Source organism: Trachurus japonicus, chromosome 21, assembly GCF_045865225.1.
Source record: "Trachurus japonicus isolate A0001 chromosome 21, Traja_1.0".
Taxonomy (NCBI): domain Eukaryota; kingdom Metazoa; phylum Chordata; class Actinopteri; order Carangiformes; family Carangidae; genus Trachurus; species Trachurus japonicus.
This window is the reverse complement of record NC_140927.1, coordinates 33,579,993-33,602,718: the sequence shown is the minus strand read 5'-3', so window position 1 is coordinate 33,602,718 and position 22,726 is coordinate 33,579,993. Positions and strand designations below refer to the sequence as shown.

The window sequence follows — 22,726 nt, the reverse complement described above, 5'->3', positions numbered from 1 at the left end:
GCCACTATTGTTAGATTTCATCAATGAGACCAACATTTATCTCCTAAAAATAATTTAACCAGCCGGTGGTAAACCTCTAAAAACCTGCGGGTAAGTTAATTAGCGATCGTTTTGTCCCCCGGGATCGACGACAGAGGCTGGCCGACCGAGCAGCTCTGCAGACCGGCTGCTGTCTCTGTGATGTCCCGGTCGTTGCTCCACAGGTGGAGCTTCACTTCTCCGAAAAAAAGAAAAGCTTCACCTCTCCGAGAAACATCGGAGCAAACTTCTAAACAGCCGTCATTTGCATAAACTGGCCGTATATTTGGCATCCAAACAGTTACTTTCTCGCATGAAGAAATATAAAACTTTACACACAAGGGCCCTCATTTATCAAACTTGCGTACACCAAAAAAATGGGTGTACACCAAATTCACCGCAAGGATCAGCATTTATTAATCTGAGCGTGAGCGTACGGTACGCACAAATCTCACGCCAGCTCTGACCAGGTGTACGCACATTTGGAACCAGCGTAGAACATGCAGGAACGAGTGCTGCTGTGTCAAAATGATTATTAAACCATAGTCTAATAATGCAGCGATGTGGACCACATGTTGTTGTTGTTTATATTGATAAAAAGATAAAAAGTAGCCAAAAAAAAACCGATACCACCAAGTCCGTGTTGAAAATTTAACTTGACTTTTATTTTGAGCAACTGAGATGAATTAAAAACCACGATGTGACAGATGCTCGTTAATCAGCTGTGTAAACAGAAACAGTCAATGACAGACAGACCTGTTATTGTAGATCACACACACGAACTTCCAACATCTGCAGCACCAGACTAGAGCATGGCCGGACGGCTCCTCAGTCTCTCTCTGTGCCGGACACCGGGGGGGGGGCTCCGCTACCTGTCCAGGTGCAGCTGATCTCCGTGGCGGAGTGTTTTTTATTCTTTTTTTCCCCCGTCACCGGGACCTGTCAGTGGGAGATCGGGCCGGTGTTTCACATCCCTCCATCAGCCGAACCATGCCAGCGGTATTGATGGTCATAAAGTAGCGTTCGCAGCAGTAATATGCCTATGATTTCTCCTCAGTCACTTGTGTTTAGTAAACTGCAGGAGCATTTCATGAGATCGCTGGTTTTCCTGACGTGGTCGGTGACACGTGCGTCTGCAGCCTCCATCCACCGGGATGACGCTTATCAATCACAAAATCTATCAATCTATCAATGTCCAGATATTTAATGTTGCCGCCCTCTCCCTGTTCAACGCGGTAATGTCAGTAAAGTCCCTCTTCTTGGCCGTCTTCCGTGTCTCCATGTCGTAAAAGGGGCAGGGCAACGCCTCTAAAACAGGAATATAGTACCCGGAGAGAACCCACGCATGCACGGGGAGAACATGCAAACTCCACACAGAAGGTCCCAGCCGGCCGGTTCGAACCCAAAACCCTCTTGCTGTGAGGTGACAGTGCTAACCACTGCACCACCGTGCTGCCCTAAATCATGTGTTCGTACTCCACATACGCCATCATTAAAATCTCTAGTTCGGTTGAAGTCAAATAAGTGGCTCTGTTTCTATCATTGTGCCATTGTGAATCATGTCATCTGTGCTCCGCTGATGACACCTCCCTCATACTCAACACACTCGGAGTATATTGAACTAAGTCTGATCAGCTGTTCTGAAACCGAAAACTCAAGAGTTTTCCAGCTCAGGCTCAGTCAACTCAGAGATAGGGATTTGGCTCAGAGTATGTTGAGCCTGCTTTCTGAAACAGGGCCCAGCTCAAGTTGGCTGTTACCGAGAGCTCATGGTTGGTTTTTGTCTCATTTCAATAGAAACCAAGCAAAGCTAGCAGGTGTTTGATGCCTCGTATTATGTGCTGGGACCTTATTTGTACTGTTGACGAAGTATAGTGCTGTTCTGACCATTATTTGTGGCTATGAATGGCTTTTTTGATCGTGGTTGGCTCTTGGCTCCATAGGCAGCAGTGTTTTGCTATCTGGCTGCCTGTGCTAAAGTTGCTCTAACTCGAGAAGTTTGCAGTCGGCAAACTTCATCTCTCGAGGGGGTGTTCTACTCAGTCTCACAGTGTGTCAGAGCATGGGTTACATTTACGTCAGATCATCCCTTTAATGAGAACCTTTGAGAATTACATATCATAAAAACTTTTCTTCAGGCTCAAACTGTTCATTTGGGTGTATGGAGATGAACAGTCACCAAAGAAAGCTTTAAGGTCAGGCATCTAAATGAATTGGATGATATGTTATAATTTAATGGAATCATAATAAGTTTGTCCTCGTCCATGTTTGTTACACATTCTGTCTGTTTTATTAGTTACGTCCCATTTCCATTATTTAACTTTGGAGAGTCTTTAACATGGATGATGAATTAAATATAACGTATATAACTCTTGGTGGGTTCGTAGAAGTAGATAAATACAGGTATGCTTATTTTTTTATCATGTTTATACTTTATATTCTTATCTTGTGCAGTAATTCTACTATTGTGTATCTAATTGTGAGTCATCAAAACCTCCATGAGCCCATGTACATTTTCATTGCAGCTTTGTCACTTAACTCTGTTGTTTTCAGCACAAACATCTACCCAAAGCTTTTCATTGACTTTTTATCTAAAAAACAGATCATATCTTACTCAGCTTGTCTTTTTCAGTATTTCATATATTACTCTGTGGGTGGTTCAGAGTTTTTACTGTTGACAGCCATGGCCTATGACAGGTATGTGTCTATATGTAAACCTCTACAATATCCAACTATCATGAGAAAAACCACCATCTGTATTTTGCTGATTTTAGCTTGGATCCTTCCTGCTTTACATCTTTTGGTGGGAGTTGTACTGGGTCGTGAGAACAAGCCTTGTAATTATAGTTTGAAAGGAATTTTTTGCAACAATTCCGTCATAAAACATCACTGTGTGGATCCACGAGTGATTTCAATTTATAGTCTGATGGTTTTGATTGATGTTGCACTTGTTCCTGTGATTTTCATTTTCTTCACGTATACAAAGATTCTTATCATAGCGTATCACAGCAGCAGAGAAGTGAGGAAAAAAGCAGCACAGACATGTTTACCTCACCTGTTGGTTTTAATCAACTTCTCCTGTTTATGCACATATGATATTGTTATATTTCAACTGGAAACAGATTTTTCAAAAACAGGGCGTTTGATCATGACTTTGCAAATGGTTTTGTATCATCCTCTTTTTAATCCGATCATATATGGACTGAAAATGAAAGAAATCTCCAAACACCTTAAGAGGCTGTTTTGTCAAATGAAACAAAGCTAAATGATGTGCATTCACTCTGTATTAACAGTAATTATTATTATTATAACAATGTAGAAATGTGATTTATCAGATTCCTGGAGAGTATTTCTTACAATGACTCCTCTACAGGACTAATATCATCATCTTAAACAGTGTAATGACAGCACATTCATCGTGGTATCATCATGTTTCAGTGTAATGAAGTTCACAATGACCAAGTGCAAATGTTGACATTTTAAATACAGAAACATACTGATCAGTAATTTTAAGCCTTCAAACATAAACAATTAATTGTCATGAAACTATTTTTTTCCCCTTTTTGTTATATTATTCTTGGTAAGTTGTTTAATGTGAAATTCACAAAATTTCTCCGTGTTAAATTTTGGGAATGAGTTTCAACATGAAGCAAGTTATCAGAAGTCAACAGAGGACGACTGGGAAAATAATTCACTATAATTGTTGTTGAGGCAAGATTTGGACCAGTAATCGAACCCACAATCTCATGATCACTAAACCTTTACTCTGCCGCTTCACCACAGAGAGCACAGACATAAACATGTTGCCATTGTAATGTGATGATGTGCTGCAAACGGTGGCAGTAGCAATTAATGCGTCTCTTAACGAACACCTGTAACCAATTGAGGGTGGGGGAGGGGAGTAGAATTCAACATCACATAACAAGATTGCTCAGCCTGGATTCGAACTAGTGACCTTGGGGTTGGCAAGTGGCCACCTTACCAACTGGACTACAGACAGAGTTGTGGAGAAGAGAGGTTGAGACTTTGATGAATGTGAGATTTTTCAATGATGCTTAAAATAAAGAGAAATGAGTATAAATTAGCCACACCAAGTAAGAAGAGGACTTTTTTGTGACCTGTGACTATTTTTTGGTGAATTAAAATGAATTAAAAAGCACTTAACAGCAAGTTACAAAGTTGAGCTCCTTCTCCTGCTGTTGTGAAAAAAATGCATTGGGCTGAATGAGAGCAGAGAGCTCCCTGGCTGCATTTAAAAAATATTTTAAATTATTATCTAAGTCTCTTTGCATTTTTGACCAGAATTTTAGCCAGAAGACAAGTGTGGCTACAAAACTGGAGAAAATAATTTGTCTAGAGCAGAGGTCTTCAATAGGGGGTCCGCGACCCCTAGGGGGTCCGCGGAGGTACTGCAGGGGGGTCGCGAAAGTTTTGGTTGAGGGAAAAGAAATATGACAAAAGATATGGAAGTTATGAAAAAAAGATCCATAGGGGCGTTCCCTGCTGCTGAACATCAGATTTTTACATACAAGTCCTCTGTTTTCCTATAATATAGGTGTCAGGCGAGACTTTGTATTGTATCTGATACAAACACTGCGCACCGTCTCTCTCTCACTCTCTCTCGCTCACTCCCCCCCACCCCCCTCTAAAATCAGCCCGATGGCGGGCGCGCGCACACACACACACACACACCGCTGTCACTGGTGCTGTGACACTTGGCCCCTGAACCGTCAGCTACACAACGATGGGACTTTAGTTTTCATTCTCCATACACACTCGTTAATTCACAGCACACACTCATACGATGGTGACATTAACGCGCGCCGCCACGTCTGCTCATAGCGCAGCGACAATGAAGCAGCGTCACTGAAACGCTCCGTGGAACCGAGACATGACACCGCGGGCCCGGTGTAAATGTTCCCAGAATCAGCTCCGATGACCGCGGCGCTGACGGTTGGAGGTGAGTCACGAGTCTTGGTAGAGCACGGCCGCTGCAGCGACCCTCCGACTGTCCCATTGCTGCGTGTCAATCCCCCCTCTCACTTTCTCTCCGCGCCCCCGTCTCTCTCCAGCTGCCCTTTCAAAATAAATGCATAAAAAGCCAGAGAAAAAAACAGTAGGGGAAACACTGCTTTGTTTTCTCTGTCTTTTTATGGTTTAGTAATTCTTTCATTGGTGCAGTAGCAGCATTCAGTTACCACAAGCATAGTTGTGACCTGTTGTGATCATGGCATGGCATATATTTTTTATATAAGTCCCTTTGACTAAACTCCTAAAAAAAAGCGTGATTTATAGTCGAGAATATGGCACTTTTGGCATATGGCACCAGGGCCGTTGCTAGGAATTCTGGGCCCCCTGAAAGAATACTAAAGTGGGCCCCTACCCCCTGACTTTTCCACTTTTTTTCATAGACTACGTATGTATTATCATTTCCTGGCAATACAGGACTCGTTTAATATAAAACACAATTTTATACAATATAAGTAGGGGGTCCCCGCTCCATCTCTCCATCAGTTTGGGGGTCCTTGGCCTGGAAAACGTTGAAGACCCCTGGTCTAGAGTTTAATTTGTGGCCGTGCTGACAGTTTAGCCAGAAAAACTCTAGAATGTTTTTTTGTCTCTCTCCACTCTGGCACCACTCTAGCTCTGCTCGACGCAACACACACACATTATAAAGCTGAAAAAAATCAGAAAAAGTTAAATATTTGAAAAAGTATAAAAAGTATGAACAATTTGAATACATCCGATAAAGTCCAGAAAAAGCTGCACGTTTTGATATATGAATTGTTGAAATAGCACAAAGTATGAAGGACTAGAAGAAGACCGTAAAAAGGCGGAAGAAAATGGCCGAACAGAATAACAATAGTGCATTCACACTAACTTGAAAAAACATTTCCAAGAATGGAAATGGTGTGAATGCTGAAAGCAATGCTGAATGAGCTGAAGAAATTGTTGAAAGAAAGAAAGAAAGAAAGATTGAAACAAGAGAGAAAAAAAAAGGACAGAAAGAAAGAAAGAAAGAATCAAACAAACAAAGAAGTAAAAAGACAGAAATGGAGTGAAAGAAAGAAAGAAAGAAAGAAAGAAAGAAAGAAAGAAAGAAAGAAAGAAAGAAAGAAAGAAAGAAATGGAGTAAAAACAAAGGAAGAGAAAAGGAATAGAAAAAAAGAAAGAAACAATCAAACAAACAAACAAAGAAGTAAAAAGACAGAAATGGAGTGAAAGAAAGAAAGAAGAAAAAGAGAGAGGGGGATGATAGATAGAAAGAGGTAGATGGATGGATGGATAGAGAGGGAAGGATAGAAAAAGTTACGTAAAATACAAATGAAGGAGTAGAAGAAAGAAAGAAAGAAAGAAAGAAAGAAAGAAAGAAAGAAAGAAAGAAAGAAAGAAAGAAAAAAAGGAGACAGAGGGGTTAAAAAATAGGGAGGGGTATAGATAGATAGATAGATAGATAGATAGATAGATAGATAGATAGATAGATAGATAGATAGATAGATAGATAGATAGATAGATAGATAGATAGATAGATAGATAGATAGATAGATGTTAAAAGCTGCATCCTATGTCCTGGCTCCACCTGTAATTGTACTACTATTAATAGAGTTGGAAAGACTAAACGTCTGAACTTAAATTCATGAGAAAAATATAAATTGTTGGAGATGTTTACATCAAAAGTATAAAATAATTGAGAGCCTGATGAATTTGAGCTGAAAACCTGTGTGTCTGTGTGTGTCTGGGTGTGTGAGTCTGACGGTCTCTCTGTCTGCGTGTACATGTGCAGAAAGTAAAACTCCTCCCCCCCTAATGATCTGATTGATTACACCTGTGTGGCAGCCTGCCCTCAGAAGTTACCATGGTGACTTTTAACTGCTTACATTTTACTGTGTGGAACAGTGTTGTGTTTGTGTGTTTGTCTGTTTGTGTATGTGTGCATGTGTGACTGTGTGTGAGTGTCTGTCTGTGTGAGTGTGATGCCTGTGTTTGTGCGTGGACATCCTCTGTCAGTCTGGTTTATCATGTGTCTGTGTGGGGCTGTGTTTAAAAACATCTTAACGAGCAGCCAGGCTGCACCTGCACTGTTCTATTTATAGACATGATAACGAGCTGGCCCCTACAGCTGGACCAACTGCACACAGAGCAGAGCAGAGCAGAGCAGAGAGACTTGAGCTCTGTGCAGCTTCCCAAAACAGCCCATAAAAAGAGAACCGTACCTCTTATCAGAATGTGGCCATGACTACTGGGGCAAGGAGACCTTCCTGAGCGAGCCAATGTGAATTAAATGTTTGTAGGGCAAAAACTTTTCTTGCCGTCGCAGGGTAGAAAAGGGGGACATTTCTGTTTTTCTAAAAAAATCAGCTCCTACTTTTATATTGAAGTGGATGAGCCACTGGAGTGGGTCTAGCTGGACAATTAGGCTCATTGAGACAATTCTGTAAGTCTGTCTGCTGTTTTGAGCACATCAGATGAGAGACGACAAGTGTGGCTACAAACCGGTGAGGAAATCATGTGTCTAGAGTTTAATTTGTGGCCGTGCTGGCAATTTATCCAGAAAAAATCCTGAATGTTTTTTCGATCCCTCTCACTCTAACGATGATGTCACTCACTCTAAGCCCTGCTCGTTAGACGCAACACACACCCATTATAAAGTTGGATTTTGTCAAAAATTCGAATGATTTTAAAACAGCCAACAATCTAAAACTGTTGAAGATATCAATAAGCTGAGTAATATGTGAATAGATTAAAAGTTTGTCTACAGTTTAAAAGTCAAATGGAGTCTGTGGGAGAAAGTATGCTGAAGTTTTAGAGGTTCAAAGTAGTAAGAAGATTTTAAAAGTTTGAAGACGTTTTCAATGCATTCCTATGGGAAAAAATTTGCAGAAAAAGTTAAATATTTTTAAAAGTATAAAGCTTATAAAGCTGAAAAAAATCAGAAAAAGTTAAATATTTGAAAAAGTATAAATAGTTAAAAAGAGAAAAGGCCACAGTGCACACACAGTTGCAGAGACTGTTGTCTGTTAATGATCTGCACTCTGTCTCACTCTGAAGTTAACGAGCCCAAAGCTGCACCTGTTGGAAACACTGTCAACATCAAGAAAGCTTGAGAGTCAAGCTTGAATGACTTACAATGAAAATTTTTGTGAATTTCAGGCTGAGAGCAGCAGTTTCAACATGAAGCAAGTTATCAGAAGTCAACAGAGGACGACTGGGAAAATAGTTCACTATAATTGTTGTTGAGGCAAGATTTGAGTGCAGAACTTAACCACAACAAGTAAGTAGAGGACTCTTTTGTGAAAATAGTGCAAGCAGTGATGACCATACAAATGGCTGACCAAGGTAGGAATTGAACCCACAATCTCATGGTCAGAAGACTTTGACTTTTCCTCTAGGCCACAGTGTACACACTGTTGCAAAGACTGTTGTCTGTTGATGAGCTGCACTCTGTCTCACTCTGAAGTTAACGAGCAATTAATGCGTCTCTTAATGACCACCTGTAACCAATTGAGGGTGATGGAGGGGAGCAGAATTCATAACAAGAGTGCTCAACCTGGATTTGAACCAGTGACCTTGGGGTTGGCAAGCAGCCACCCTAACCACTACACTAGAGTAGAGTTGTGGAGAAGAGAGGTTGAGACTTTGATGAATGTGAGATTTTTCAATGATGCTTAAAATAAAAAGAAATTAGTATAAATTAGCCACACCAAGTAAGAAGAGGACTTTTTGTGACCTGTGACCAGGGGTGTAGCACCAAATTCTGGGCCCTGTACACTCTCAATGTCAGTGGGCCCCTATCCATGCCCGCGAGGCGCGTGAGAGAAAAAAAAAGGGGGGGGGTATTTATACAATCTACTACAATCAACTACAATCAGATCAGATTATATTGATGAGTGGTTCTGAATTGATGCATTTGGCCTACTTGTGCTCAAATACCTAAAACATTAGGCTACATCTGGTTTGTGTACTAACATTTTTTTTTTTTTTTTAACTTTCTTTTAAATTTTTAATTTACATTGACAGCAAGACAAGCTCATCACAAAAACAACACAAATGTACAGCCTTCCGCTGTCGCGAACACAACATACAACACAAAATAATACTACATAATATAATAAGAACCAAAAACACAAAAGACAGGAAAAAGAAAAGAAAAGAACAAAAAAAAAAAAAAAAAAAAAAAAAAAAAGGTGTGTGTGTGGGGGTGTTGTCTTAATTTACACCAACACTTATTATTGAAGGCCACTCGCATCCAAAAAACATACTCAGGGGGGTCCACTCTTTAACAAATTCATCTAAGGTTCCTTGCACCACATGAGATAGTCTTTCATAAGGAACAATTGATAACAGTTTCTCATACCACATTGCTAACGTAGGCGGGTGCTCGTCAAGCCAAGCATGCAAAATTGACAGACGTGCGGCATACAACATAATATTCAACAATTTACCCGTTTGACCAGACAAAGACAAAAGATCGATACCAAGAATACACTGTTTAGGATCCATTACCATTTTAATGCCAAGGAACTTCTCTATCTCTGTTTGGACAGTAGACCAGAATATTTTAATCAATGGACATGACCACATTAAATGAAAATAAGTGCCTGGTTGTTTTTGACACTTCTTGCATGCTACCGAACATGAGTCATCATATTTACTACGTATTTCAGGAGTCACATGCAGTTTGTTAATTATCTTATATTGTACTTCATGTGATTTGTCTGATCTAGTAATTTTCTTGGCATTATTTAACACCTTACGCCAGGTCTGGTCATCTAGGTGAGCACCAAAGTCTTTTTCCCAACTATTTTTGATATTAATTATAGTCCCATCATTCGTAAGCAACTGATCGTATATATAAGTAATCACTTTTTTATTAATTGTTGCTGCTTTCATGATGAGACTATCAAGAATATTCAGCTTACTACCACTTTTGTAATATGAAATTGAGTTTAAATAACTCCTCATTTGTAAGTAACGATAAAATTGAGTTCGAGAAAGCTTAAACTCTTCTTGCAGTTGCTGAAAAGACTTTAGTGCACCACCTATATACATATCACCAATTTTTGTAATACCAGCGGTCTTCCAATCTCTGAATCCCACATCTACACAAGAATTTTCAAAGTCAGGATTATTTGCAATGGGTGCTAAGAATGAATATTGATTTAAACCAAAGTATTTACGTATGCTAGTCAGTGTACTAACATTTTGATCCATGACACTCGTGCAAATTTTGATGTAAAACATTCATTCTTGAACAGGAGAACAAGAGACAACTGTACACTCAGAATCAAATCAAATAAGCTACATTCCTTTTGTAATGAGAAGGTACAGTAGAAATGAACAGAAAAATATTAAGTTTCAATGTGAAAAAAAGAAGTTGTGACTGGTTTCTGCTTTGTACATCAAAGGCCTATGTCATCTTATCAATAGAGCCTGCAATAGTACAAAATGTCAACTGTCAAATTGATTGATAGTGAGATCACAGTTATTTAACATGATTATTCATTGGCTTTGGTAACATCATGAATTTATTGAACATTGACAATAGCTTTTAAGCACAGCACTGCACCGCAATGCTAAGGCTTTTTACCAGACAAAAATAATAAATTGCGTTATTGCTCAATTAATATATTACTAGTGTGCACTTGAGCCTACAGTGATATTGGTATGTTATTTAGGCTACATGTTGATATATGCAGCAGCAATATTGCTAGATGGATCATTCATTAAATCTCAGCACGGAGTTTCACTTTCAGCTCTGCTGTGTTAGTAGACAAAATGCTATAGCACACACACTGAACCAAAAGGCTAACTTACTTTAAACTTCAGGTAAACAACTCATATTTAGACAGCAATTCTACCAGTCAGCACCACTCTCTCTCTCTTTCTCTCTCTCCACCTCGCGAACCAATATACCAACGTAAGGGGGGGTAGCTCGCCTTTGAATACTTGAACAACGATCTCACCTTGTCTTTGCTCATCTCTAATCTCATCTTCAGAAGAGCTGCCAGGACTGACCACTGCTGCTTCTGCTGCTCCAGCTGCTGCGGCTGCGCCACTCTCTGTTTCTGAAACTGGTTAATATTGACAACTAACGTTAGCTGGCCTGTAATTGTCTTTATACTTACAGCCGCAAGCAGCCTGGTTGGCAGCTAGCTAAGCTAAAGACTTCACGTGAGCATACAAATATAAGCAGCAGCTGTCTGGAGTGGACTATGTTAACTTTAATTGGACTTTGCATGACAAGCTAACTTGGTTCACCTTTGGGAAAGAAAGCAGTCAGCAGCTGCCTCCCCTCGTTCTGCCGTCTTTCTTTTTGTTTCCTCTCTTTCTTTTTCTGATAGCCCGATTTATGTTTTTTGGGCAGCATGATGTCCTGCACACAGGTCTCTGATCTGGGCGCACTGTCTGACCTTACAGTTGTTGCCGGTCGCTGTTGGGCGGACTAAACCATTTTGCATCTCCAAGAGGGGGGCCCCAGAATGTCTAATATGTTGGGAGAACTGTGACATTAAGTTCATTCTAATTTGATGTTATCAATATATTTGAAATAAATTATGACACCAATTAATTGGAGGGCCCAATTCATTCGAAATAAAAACATCACAAAAAAGAAAAAAAAAATCAGGATTTTCATGGGCCCCTCTCTCTACTCGGGCCCTGGGTAGTCAGGTCCACTTTTCCCCCCACTACCACGCCCATGCCTGTGACTATTTTTTGGTGAATTAAAATGAATTAAAAAGCACTTAACAGCAAGTTACAAAGTTGAGCCCCTTCTCCTGCTGCTGTGAAAAAAATGCATTGGGCTGAATGAGAGCAGAGAGCTCCCTGGCTGCATTTAAAAAATATTTTAAATTATTATCTAAGTCTCTTTGCATTTTTGACCAGAATTTTAGCCAGAAGACAAGTGTGGCTACAAAACTGGAGAAAATAATTTGTCTAGAGTTTAATTTGTGGCCATGCTGACAGTTTAGCCAGAAAAACTCTAGAATGTTTTTTTGCCTCTCTCCACTCGGGCACCACTCTAGCTCTGCTCGTTAGACGCAACACACACACATTATAAAGCTGAAAAAAATCTGAAAAAGTTAAATATTTGAAAAAGTATAAATAGTTAAAAAGAGAAAAGTAATGCCGATAAAGTTCAAAAAAAGCTGCACATTTTGATATATGAATTGTTGAAATAGCACAAAGTATGAAGGACTAGAAGAAGACCGTAAAAAGGCGGAAGAAAATGGCCAAACAGAAGAACAATAGTGTGACTGCTTTCAGCAGTCACACTAACTAGAAAAAGCATTTCCAAGAATGGAAATGGTGTGACTGCTGAAAGCAGCTGAACGCTGTTGCAGAATTAGCAAATAGTGCAAGCAGTGATCACCATACAAATGTTTGACCAAGGTCGGAATCGAACCCACAACTTCATGGTCAGTAGACTTGCACTCTGCCTCTAGGCCACAGTGCACACACAGTTGCAGAGACTGTTGTCTGTTAATGATCTGCACTCTGTCTCACTCTGAAGTTAACGAGCCCAAAGCTGCACCTGTTGGAAACACTGTCAACATCAAGAAAGCTTGAGAGTCAAGCTTGAATGACTTAGAATGAAAATGTCTGTGAATTTCAGGCTGAGAGCAGCAGTTTCAACATGAAGCAAGTTATCAGAAGTCAACAGAGGACGACTGGGAAAATAATTCACTATAATTGTTATTGAGGCAAGATTTGAACCAGTAACCCTCAGGTCTCCAGCTCAGCAAGCTAACCACTAGGCTACAGGCAGAGACAGTATGTGAGGGGCAAAGAAAACCTTTAATAAGAGGATCACTGGCTCCTGCTTAAAAAAAAAGGTAAGGAAAGTGCAGAAATTAGCCACACCAAGAAAGAAGAGGACTTTTTTGTGACCTGTGACTATTTTTTGGTGAATTAAAATGATTTAAAAAGCACTTAACAGCAAGTTACAAACTGTGGCACTAGCAATTAATGCGTCTCTTAACGACCACCTGTAACCAATTGAGGGTGATGGAGGGGAGCAGAATTCATAACAAGAGTGCTCAACCTGGATTTGAACCAGTGACCTTGGGGTTGGCAAGCAGCCACCTTAACCACTACACTAGAGTAGAGTTGGGGAGAAGAGAGGTTGAGACTTTGATGACTTATTGCCGGCCATGCGAACCAAGCTCCTACCGGTCGTACAGGGACCGTACAGCCCTCAGCAGAGGGCCTCCGACCCCATAGATTTCTTTCCCCGCTCTCTATCTCTCACAAACATATTGACAATGGATCAGTCTCAATGGGCTGGGCCAGCCGGTCGACCTGACTGGACACGCTGATTCAGGCTGAAAATATAAATGACTCAGGTTGGGTTAGGCCTCGAGCTTCCTTTTCCGGGTTCAGGCCAAAATTCATGCTAGTGAGTCAGAACACGTCGGGTCCGGGCTTTGACACACGCAGGTCGGGTTTTAATTTTCAGGCCAGTTGAAAACTCCACTCTGTGAATAGCCCCTCCTCCTCTTGGTTCACAAAGGGAAACACACAAATGCAACGTGCAAAATTTATTGGAGGCAATATCTATGCATAAGATGGTCTGTATTTCACTTCATCATTACACAGAAACATTATATCGCAGTAACTATTAATGTGATTCTCCTCATAATAGGTCACTCAACCATCACAGTGTCTCCGAGCCACAATAATTACAGCCAAAATCCTGCATAGTTCTGCTTTAAAAGGTTAACTTTAATGAAATACATCTGATCTGTGCATGATTATTTCAGCGTGACTGTACATTATTTAGCTTGTTTCATTTGACACAACAGCCTCTTAAGGTGTTTGGAGATTTCTTTCATTTTCAGCCCATATATGATTGGATTAAAGAGAGGATGATACAAAACTATTTGCAAAGTCATTATTAGACGCACAGTTTTTGGAAAATTAGATTCCAGTCGAGCTATAATGATATCATATGTACACAAACAGGAGAAGTTGATTAAAACCAACAGGTGAGGTAAACAGGTTTGTGCAGCTTTTTTCCTCACTTCTCTGCTGCTGCGATACACTATGATAAAAATCTTTGTATACGTGAAGAAAATGTAAAGCACAGGAACAAGTGCAACATTAATCAAAACAATCAGACCATAAACTGAGAACAGTCTTGAACTCACACAGTGAAGTTTCAAGACTGAATTGTTGCAAAAAATTCCTTTCAAACTGAAGTTACACAGCTTTTTATTGCTGCTCAGTGCAGCTGGCACCACAACATGTAAAGCAGGAAGGAGCCAAGCTAAACCCAGGAAAATACTCACTGTGCTTCTCCTCATGATAGTTGGGTATTGTAGAGGTTTACATATAGACACATACCTGTCATAGGCCATGGCTGACAACAGTAAGAACTCTGAACCACCTACAGAGTAATATATGAAATATTGAAAAAGACAAGCTGAGTAAGATATGATCTGTTTTTTAGATAAAAAGTCAATGAAAAGCTTTGGGTAGATGTTTGTGCTGAAAACAACAGAATTAAGTGACAAAGCTGCGATGAAAATGTACATGGGCTCATGAAGGTTTTGATGACTCACAATAAGGTACACAATAGTAGAATTACTGCACAAGATAAGAATATAAAGTATAAACATGATTAAAAAATAAGCATACCTGTATTTATCTACATCTATGAACCCACCAAGAGTTATATACGTTATATTTAACTCATCATCCATGTTAAAGACTCTCCAAAGTTAAATAATGGAAATGGGAGAAAACAGACAGAATGTGTAACAAACATGGATGAGGACAAACTTATTATGATTCCATTAAATTATAACGTATGTAGGATCATCCAATTAATTTACATGCCTGACCTTAAAGCTTTCTTTAGTGACTGTTCATCTCCATACATCAGAGTGACTGTTTGAGCTTGAAGAAAAGTTTTTATGATATATAATTCTCAAAGGATCTAATTAAAGGGATAATCCGGCATAAATGTAACCCATGCTCTAACACACTGCAAGACCGAGTAGAACACCCCCTTGAGAGATGAAGTTTGCCGACTGCAAACTTCTCTTCTTCTCTCTTCTGCTTTATTAGGGTCCGGGCTGCTAAGCAGGTTTATTAAACGTTTAAATCTAAAAACTTAAAAAAATCCTACCAAACCAACGGTACATGCTACAGTTTTGAAACTCCACTACAATGTAGCCCCAATACTGCTGAAACTTTTGTCCACTTAAACTTATTACAAATTATGAAGTCCATCACTCTGTTTTTTTCAATAACTTTAAAAATTTTAAAATGTATCTCCTCCCACAATTTTTGCTCAATTGTCACGAAACTTGCTACAGAGCATCTCCAGACTGTCCTCCACAAAACTTGTTCCTCGGTAGGGCTGCAACTAACGATTATTTTGATAATCGATTAATCTGTCGATTATTTCTTCGATTAATCGATTAATCGGATAAAAAAAAGGCAAAAATTTGATTTACATTGTAGGGAAGAGAAGAAAGAGAGGAGGAGTTGTTTCTCAGTTTGATCCAGCATGTCACTGGTATCATTTATTTATTTCTCCTTAACTTTATTCAAAAACAGAATGTTATTCCAAATGGACAATATTAGTGCAAAAAATTGCACAAATAAGTTTTTTTTTAAGTTAGTTGAACAAACTAATAATACATTAAAAAATAATAATAGACAAAAGTCATTAGGGCACTGCCTGATTTGCTTACAAGCGGAAGTCTGCAGCATGTTTACATCCAGAGGAAAATTCTGATCAACCCTGAAAGTTCATCATTCACCAGATCAACCGACAACAACCGACGTTACTCCGACAGTTTTCAGTTTGGCTCACAGCCCGCTTCCCCGACCGGCCCACGTTCACACCGTGATAAACATCAGTCACCGCGGGGGGACAGGCTGGACCCTCCAGTCAGACACCCAACGTTACACACACACACAGCAGCGATCTGATGTAAACATCGGTATTAACTGTAATAGCGCCCATCACTATAAAATAAAACGGGTAAATGATGATCAAATCTCTAATCTGAGTCCTCCACACACCGAGCCCTGAGCAGAGGAACAGCTGATCAAACCTCTAAGAAATATTTCTTACCTTTACCCCAGGTGTCCAAATCAGTCAGCAGCAGCAGTCATCAAACTCCAACAGTTTTATAATCCATATTATTCCCATTTGCATCGCGTTCCTCGCGGCCAGCGTGCTTCATTCATTTACATTGTGTGAAAAAAAAGAAAAAAGTTTTAGCTAACGTTAGCTTTAGCGTTAGCTTTAGCGTTAGCGTCCTGACGAGAGGCTGACAGAGGAGACAGTGAAGCCTCTCTGCTGCCGGTACTGAGTCCAGACCACCGGTCCAGAGGTCCAGACAGTCCGTGACACACCGCGTCCGAACCCGCGCGGACCGTGTCCGTGTGGGAGTAACGTTGGACCGGGAGTAAACAACGCGGTGGAACTGGACAACACAGATCTGGTTGATCAGAAACACGGCTGTTGCTGTTGCCACCGCTAAAAATACGTCTTTTTTTTTTTACATGATGCAAATGAATGAAACAGGCTGGCCGCCAGGAAGGCAATGTAAACAGAAATAATATTAGTGGATTATTGGAGCTGGATGACTGCTGCAGCTGCTGACTGTTTTGGACACGGATAAAGATAAGAAATATTTTCTTTTTTTCCCTGGCTCTGGGCCAAGTTAATCGCTACCCAACGAATCGATAATCAAATTCGTTGCCAACGAATTTAATAATCGATTTTTATCGATTTTATCGATTAGTTGTTGCAGCCCTATTCCTCGGATTTTTGATTTAGCCTATCAAAAATTTAGCTTACAGTGCATGAAAACGTTTGACTGTAAACAGTACTGTAAACATATACCATCCAATTCCTGCTAAATACATTGTCAATCTTCCTGAAAAAAAATTAGAATATTCTGGAGTCATGGTTGATGAAGTTTGGCAAATATCAGAATTTCATCTCAAAAACGGAATTTTCTAGAACATTTTGAATTCTGCTCTCATGGGAACAACTGCAGTCAATCTAAGAGTGGCATTTTTAAACATCACATTTTCTCTTGTGCAGCAAAACACTTAAAAACAAATCACCAACATTCCCATGCTGTCAAGATAGAATTGATGTATTATCAGATTTTTGTTTAGTTAACAGAATTTCTGACATTTTGACCATTTTTGAAATCTGCCATGACAACTGCTGCCCGGACTCTGACTCCCTGAGTCTATTTGAGAAAACACACACCAGTGTCTCACTCACAATTAGCTCAGTGAGTTAGGAGCTGGTTCTTGGTAGAGGATGTGGGTTCAAGACCCAAGGAGGGAGTTGATGATAACACATCAGAATAATACCAGATGGTCTTTGTGAAACAAATGTACAAAATAGATAGAATAAAATAGAATCTTACCTCAAAAACTGACTTTTCTTTTTACAGTGGTTTCAAATCTGCCTACACGACAGTGAATGGCTTACTCAATTTGTGAAGCCACCGTAGCACTGCCACTTGCCAATTAGCTCAGTGCGATAGACAATGGTCTTTGTTTCTACAGTAGAAGTTGTGGGTTCAATCCTCAACTGCAAATTGAACATTATATGGTTAACTGTCCTGTGTTCCTATTCTCCTGTTTGTTGCTCAGAATTTGCCTAAATTTGCCAAAAGATATCCCGGACCCGACCCATCGCTGCGCAGTAGCTATAATTAATTTTTAGAGTTTTATGCACATGCTCCTCAGATTATAACTCTAAGTATCATAGGGGAAGATTTCTGTTGGAGCAGATAAAATAAAGATATCAGTGGAAAGGAACACAGCAATATATATATATATATTTTTTTTTTTTTTTTGTGATTAACATTTTTTATTTTCATTATTTCAATAATACAACAGTAACAGTATTCCCCCCACCCTCCAACACAACAACCCTTCCCAGGTCACCACCTCCTGTGCTGATCCCTTACTGGTTACCAACATCAACCACTGTGCTTGTTCATGTACAGCTATTACAGCTACACAGCCTGTATCAATGTAGACAAAACACAAAATAACTATTATAGCTGCTGCGCAGCGATGGGTCGGGTCCGGGCTACTTTTGGGCAAATTTAGGCAATTCTGAGCAACAAACAGGAGAACAGGAAGACAAGACAGTTGTCCTTATAATGTCCAATTTGCAACAGTTGAGGATTGAACCCACAACCTCGGGAACCAAAGACCGTTGTTTATCGCACTGAGCTAATTGAAAAGTGGCAGTTCAACAGTGGCTTCACAAATTGAGTAAGCCATTCACTGTCGTGTAGGCAGATTTGAAACCACAGTAAAAAGAAAAATCAGTTTTTGAGGTAATGATATGTATTTGTTAAACATCTACTGTGACTCTAAGATGTTAGGAGCCTTCGCACATGGTCCAGTCCAAGCCATTTGGATTTTTAAATTTAGAAGCTTGCTGTGATGCCAGCATTAGGACAATTGAGGACATCTGACATTTTGATCTGTCATCATCATCATCACCCTTGCTGGGTCTCGAACTCACAATCTCTGACACCAAGAATCAGCTCTTAACTCGTTGAGCTAATTGGCTGGTAGTGAGACCTGCTGTGTAGCTTCATTTATCCACTCAGGTGAGTCAGTGCCCAGGCAGCTGTTGTGATGAAATGGTCAAAATGTCAGAAATTCAGTCATCTAAACAAAAATCTGATAATACATAAATTGCATCTTGACAGCATGGAAATGTTGGTGATTTGTTTTTAATGATAAGTGTTTTGCTTCATAAGAGAAAATCTGATGTTTAAAAATTCCACACTCACATTGACTGCAGTTGTTCCCATGAGAGCAGAATTCAAAATGTTCTAGAAAATTCAGTTTTTGAATTAAAATTCTGATATTTGCTAAACTTCATCAACCATGACTCCAGAATATTGTCATTTTTTTTCAGGAAGTTTGAAAATGTATTTAGCAAGAATTTGATGGTATATGTTTACAGTACTGTTTACAGTCAAACGTTTTCATGCACTGTAGGCTCAATTTTTGCTTAATCAAAAATCAGAGAAACAAGTTTTGTGAAGGACGGTCTGGAGATGCTCTGTAGCAAGTTTGGTGTCAATTGACCAAAAATTGTGGGAGGAGATACATTTTAAAAGTTTTACAGTTATTGAAAAAAACTGATGGACTTCATAATTTGTAATGAGTTTAAGTAGACAAAAGTTTCAGCAGTATTGAGGTGACATTGTGGTAAAGTTTCAAAACTGTAGCATCTACCGTTGGTTTGGTAGGAATTTTTAAAGTTTTTAAATTTAAACGCTTATTGTGCCCCCCCTAGGAGGGGGGGGCACATGTCCTTGGAGTTGAGTGAATCTGGCATGGGGTCGGATGTTTCTGTGAAGTTTGGTGAGTTTTCGCCCATGGGAAGTATGACTTCCTTGGAAGAAGAAAGAAAGAAAGAAGAAGAAGAATTCCTAGGAATACAATAGTGTCCTGGCAGCTGTGCTGCCCGGACCCTAATAACAAAATTAGGCACAGAGAATGATTCCAGACACAGTCAGTACAACAAAGAGTAGTCGGTACTTTACGCAACACTGTCCCACTGTGGTCAAGAGCTGGATCCATTAATTTCCTTTCAAGATCAACAAAAAATGTTTGATCATCCAAATTAGGTGCGTATATATTGGCCAAGATTAACTTCTGCGACTGTATTTCAGCCAGTATAATAATCATCCTTCCTGAATTATCTTTAATTTGCTTGATACATTTAAACTGCAAATGTTTACTAACTAAGATTATAACTCCTTTACTTTTGCTAGAGCCTATGCTGTAAAAAACATGTCCAACCCATCCTGTACAGAGCTTCTCAGACTCTTCTTTTGACATGTGTGTTTCTTGGAGAAATACCACGTCATAGTTTTTGTTCTTAAGCATGGTCATGACCTTTTTCCTCTTAATGGGATTCCCCAGCCCGTTTACATTCCAGGTGGAGAAACGCATTAAACCTGTTTGTGTGGACATACCTGCCAACACATTAATAACATACAACCATTTATCAAAATTAGTACCATTACACAGTGGTGGTGACTGAACACAAACATCCCCATAAAACTAAAAAAACAAAGAATGTGCAGTTGAACCTGAACTTTGCACATTTGAACCCCTACAAAAGTCCCTCTGATTGAGGTCCGGCGGTCCGTGTCAGGTCCGCGAGGCTCCACGCGTTGTGCTTCCTTGGCACCGCTACCATAAAAAAAAAAAGAGTCTACACCAGAGCGGCGTTTGGGTGCGTGAGGATGAGAGTGACAACAAATAACTCCATCGGTAGTTACTCACTGCATAGCGTCTATGAAAGCCATGGCTCTCCGGGGGCAATCAAAAGCTCTCTCACCCTCGCCGGTCTCGATTCTCAGCTTAGCCGGGAACAGCATCCTGAAGCTCACTCCCCGTTCATGTAGTTTTTTCTTGCACTCCTTGAATTTGTCGCGCTTCATCTGGGTGGCTCTGGAGTAGTCGGGGAAAAGCATGATAGTAGTGTTTCCCCAGGTCAGCTTGCCTTTATTTCTCGCTGCTCGCAGCACCGCATCCCGGTCTGACGATCTCAAAAACCTGCAGTATTGGTCTGGGTCTGTCTCCTGGCGCGGGTCGCTGGCCAGCGATCCGGTGTGCCCGTTCAATCTCTCGTTTCCCCTCGATGTTCAGCAGATTTGGCAACAGTTCCTCCAGAAATCTCACCACATTTCCTCCTTCTTTGCCCTCCGGGAGTCCGACGAAGCGAACATTGTTGCGCCTGGAGCGGTTCTCCATGTCTTCTAGTTTGTCCCATATTTGTCCGACGTCTGTCTTGCTAGCTGGCGGATTAGCTTTCCACTCCTGCTCGGTCGTTTCCAAGTATTCCACTCGCTTTTCCATGTCGTCCATTCTTGTAATTAAGGATGAGAGTTTGGTCTCTACCGATGCAGTAGAGCGACGTATTTCTGCCAGTTCACCTAGGTCGCCAGAGATCTTTGTTAGTGTTGAGTAGATGTTTCCAAGCTCTTGAGCTATGTCGTTAGCCTGTAGCTGCTCGGACTCGTTAGCTCCGTCTTCGTCTTGCATCATGGCCTCGGCCGCATATGACCGCAGGTGCTTTTTAATATCTCCACAGGCCGCAGACTTGGAAAGTTTCGACATCTTTGCACCCCTTTCAACTATGAACAAGTATATTGAGTGAAAATATCTGTGGTGGAAATGTTTTAAAGGATAAAGGTAGCGATGCAGTGCGGAGCTCCCCTACTCCGTGGCTTCTTCTCGCATCGCGTCACGTGACTGCAATATAAAATTTTTTAATAACTTTTATTTGTCAAATGTAAGTTGCAGGCACCTATAGTGCATATAAAAATACAATTTCTTTTCTTTTCTTTTATAACATTTATGAACTTTAATAATCAACAATGGAGTGTCTTAGGGATAATAGACCTTGGGGGGCGTGTTCAGATATGACCACATAGTGGGTCCTTCCCGAGCTGGTAGCCTATCAAGATGGTTAAGTAGTGGTCTCCAATGAGTAAAGAACCTGTCAGATGAACCTCTTAGTGAAAACTTGATCTTCTCCAGTTTCAGAAGACATAAAATCTCATACAGCCAGAGTTTGATTAATGGTGGTAGATGAGACTTCCATAATAAAAGAATTCTCTTATGAGCAATAAGGGAGGCGAAGGCAATAAAGTTTTTTTGAATGGCTGTGGTACGGAGGTCATCTAAAGTAGCGATATGTTCGATTTTTAGATTGGATTAGATTCATGCCCAATACATCTGAAATTGTTTTGAAGAATAGTTCGCACACTCAAAATCCCTTCAAAGAGTTTTATTACAGGACAGGTAGGGCAAGAACAGACATTTCGACCAAAGTCTTTTTCAATGTCTGACACATTGAAAAAGCAAAGCAGGTGTAAAGGCAATGATGTAACAGTGATACAAGTGAAAATGAATAAGAGTAGCGCAAGTTTTTTCATTTGAATTAAAAAAAAAGAAAGCTTATGGACTGGTTAAAGTGTATGTGTGGTTGTATAGTTCAGAGGTCAGTGTTGAATAGGGGGTGGGGGGATCACCTCATCTCTCACAAACATATTGACAATGCATCTGTCTCAATGGGCTGGGCCAGCCGGTCGACCTGACTGGACACGCTGGTTCAGGCCGAAAATATGAATGACTCGGGTTGTATTAGGCCTCGGGCTTCCTTTTCCGGGTTCAGGCCAAAATTCATGTTAGTGAGTCAGAACACGTCGGGTCCGGGCTTTGACACACGCAGGTCAGGTTTTATGTTTTCATGCCAGTTGAAAACTCCACTCTGTGAACAGCCCCTCCTCTCTCTGCGCACTTTGAAGTTTTAAACAGATATCCCACTATTGTCAATAAGGAAGACCCTTCATTATGCTAACTATTCAAAATTCATAAGTTTTACTATTTTTTTTTAGAAACTAAATAACTTCACTTACCACATACACACAAAAGTACCAAAAACAGGTATTGTTGCAAACCAGTACCAGTTCCCATGAACCAGGTATCGGTACTGTATTGGTTTAAATGAGAAAGTTATCCCTAGTGTCTGTGAGTAAAACAAGTCTGTGCTACAGACCCATATCAGACGAGCTAATGATAATTATCTGGGTATGAACAATGAGATAATAATTTTTAGGGCTGACCTCCAAAAGTCGACTATTCGACGATTCGATTCGGAGGGGTCTGATTCGAC

General features: G+C 40.2%; 3 protein-coding genes across 3 annotated transcripts in view; 2 read left to right on the top strand and 1 right to left on the bottom strand.

Annotated features, from left to right (window-relative positions):
• LOC146965605 (MAGUK p55 subfamily member 4-like) overlaps positions 1 to 22,726 on the top strand; it is a 245,620-nt gene that overhangs the window by 69,342 nt on the left and 153,552 nt on the right. The gene's annotated exons all lie outside the window — the stretch shown is intronic.
• Positions 2,354 to 3,283, top strand: LOC146965632 (olfactory receptor 4D6-like). The gene has a single exon (XM_085764858.1). It carries the CDS (start codon positions 2,357 to 2,359, stop codon positions 3,281 to 3,283), a length of 927 nt encoding a protein of 308 aa, XP_085620984.1. The 5' UTR covers positions 2,354 to 2,356.
• On the bottom strand, positions 13,794 to 14,726 carry LOC146965631 (olfactory receptor 2T27-like). The gene has a single exon (XM_085766338.1). The coding sequence runs from the start codon at positions 14,721 to 14,723 to the stop codon at positions 13,794 to 13,796; it is 930 nt and encodes a 309-aa protein (XP_085622464.1). The 5' UTR covers positions 14,724 to 14,726.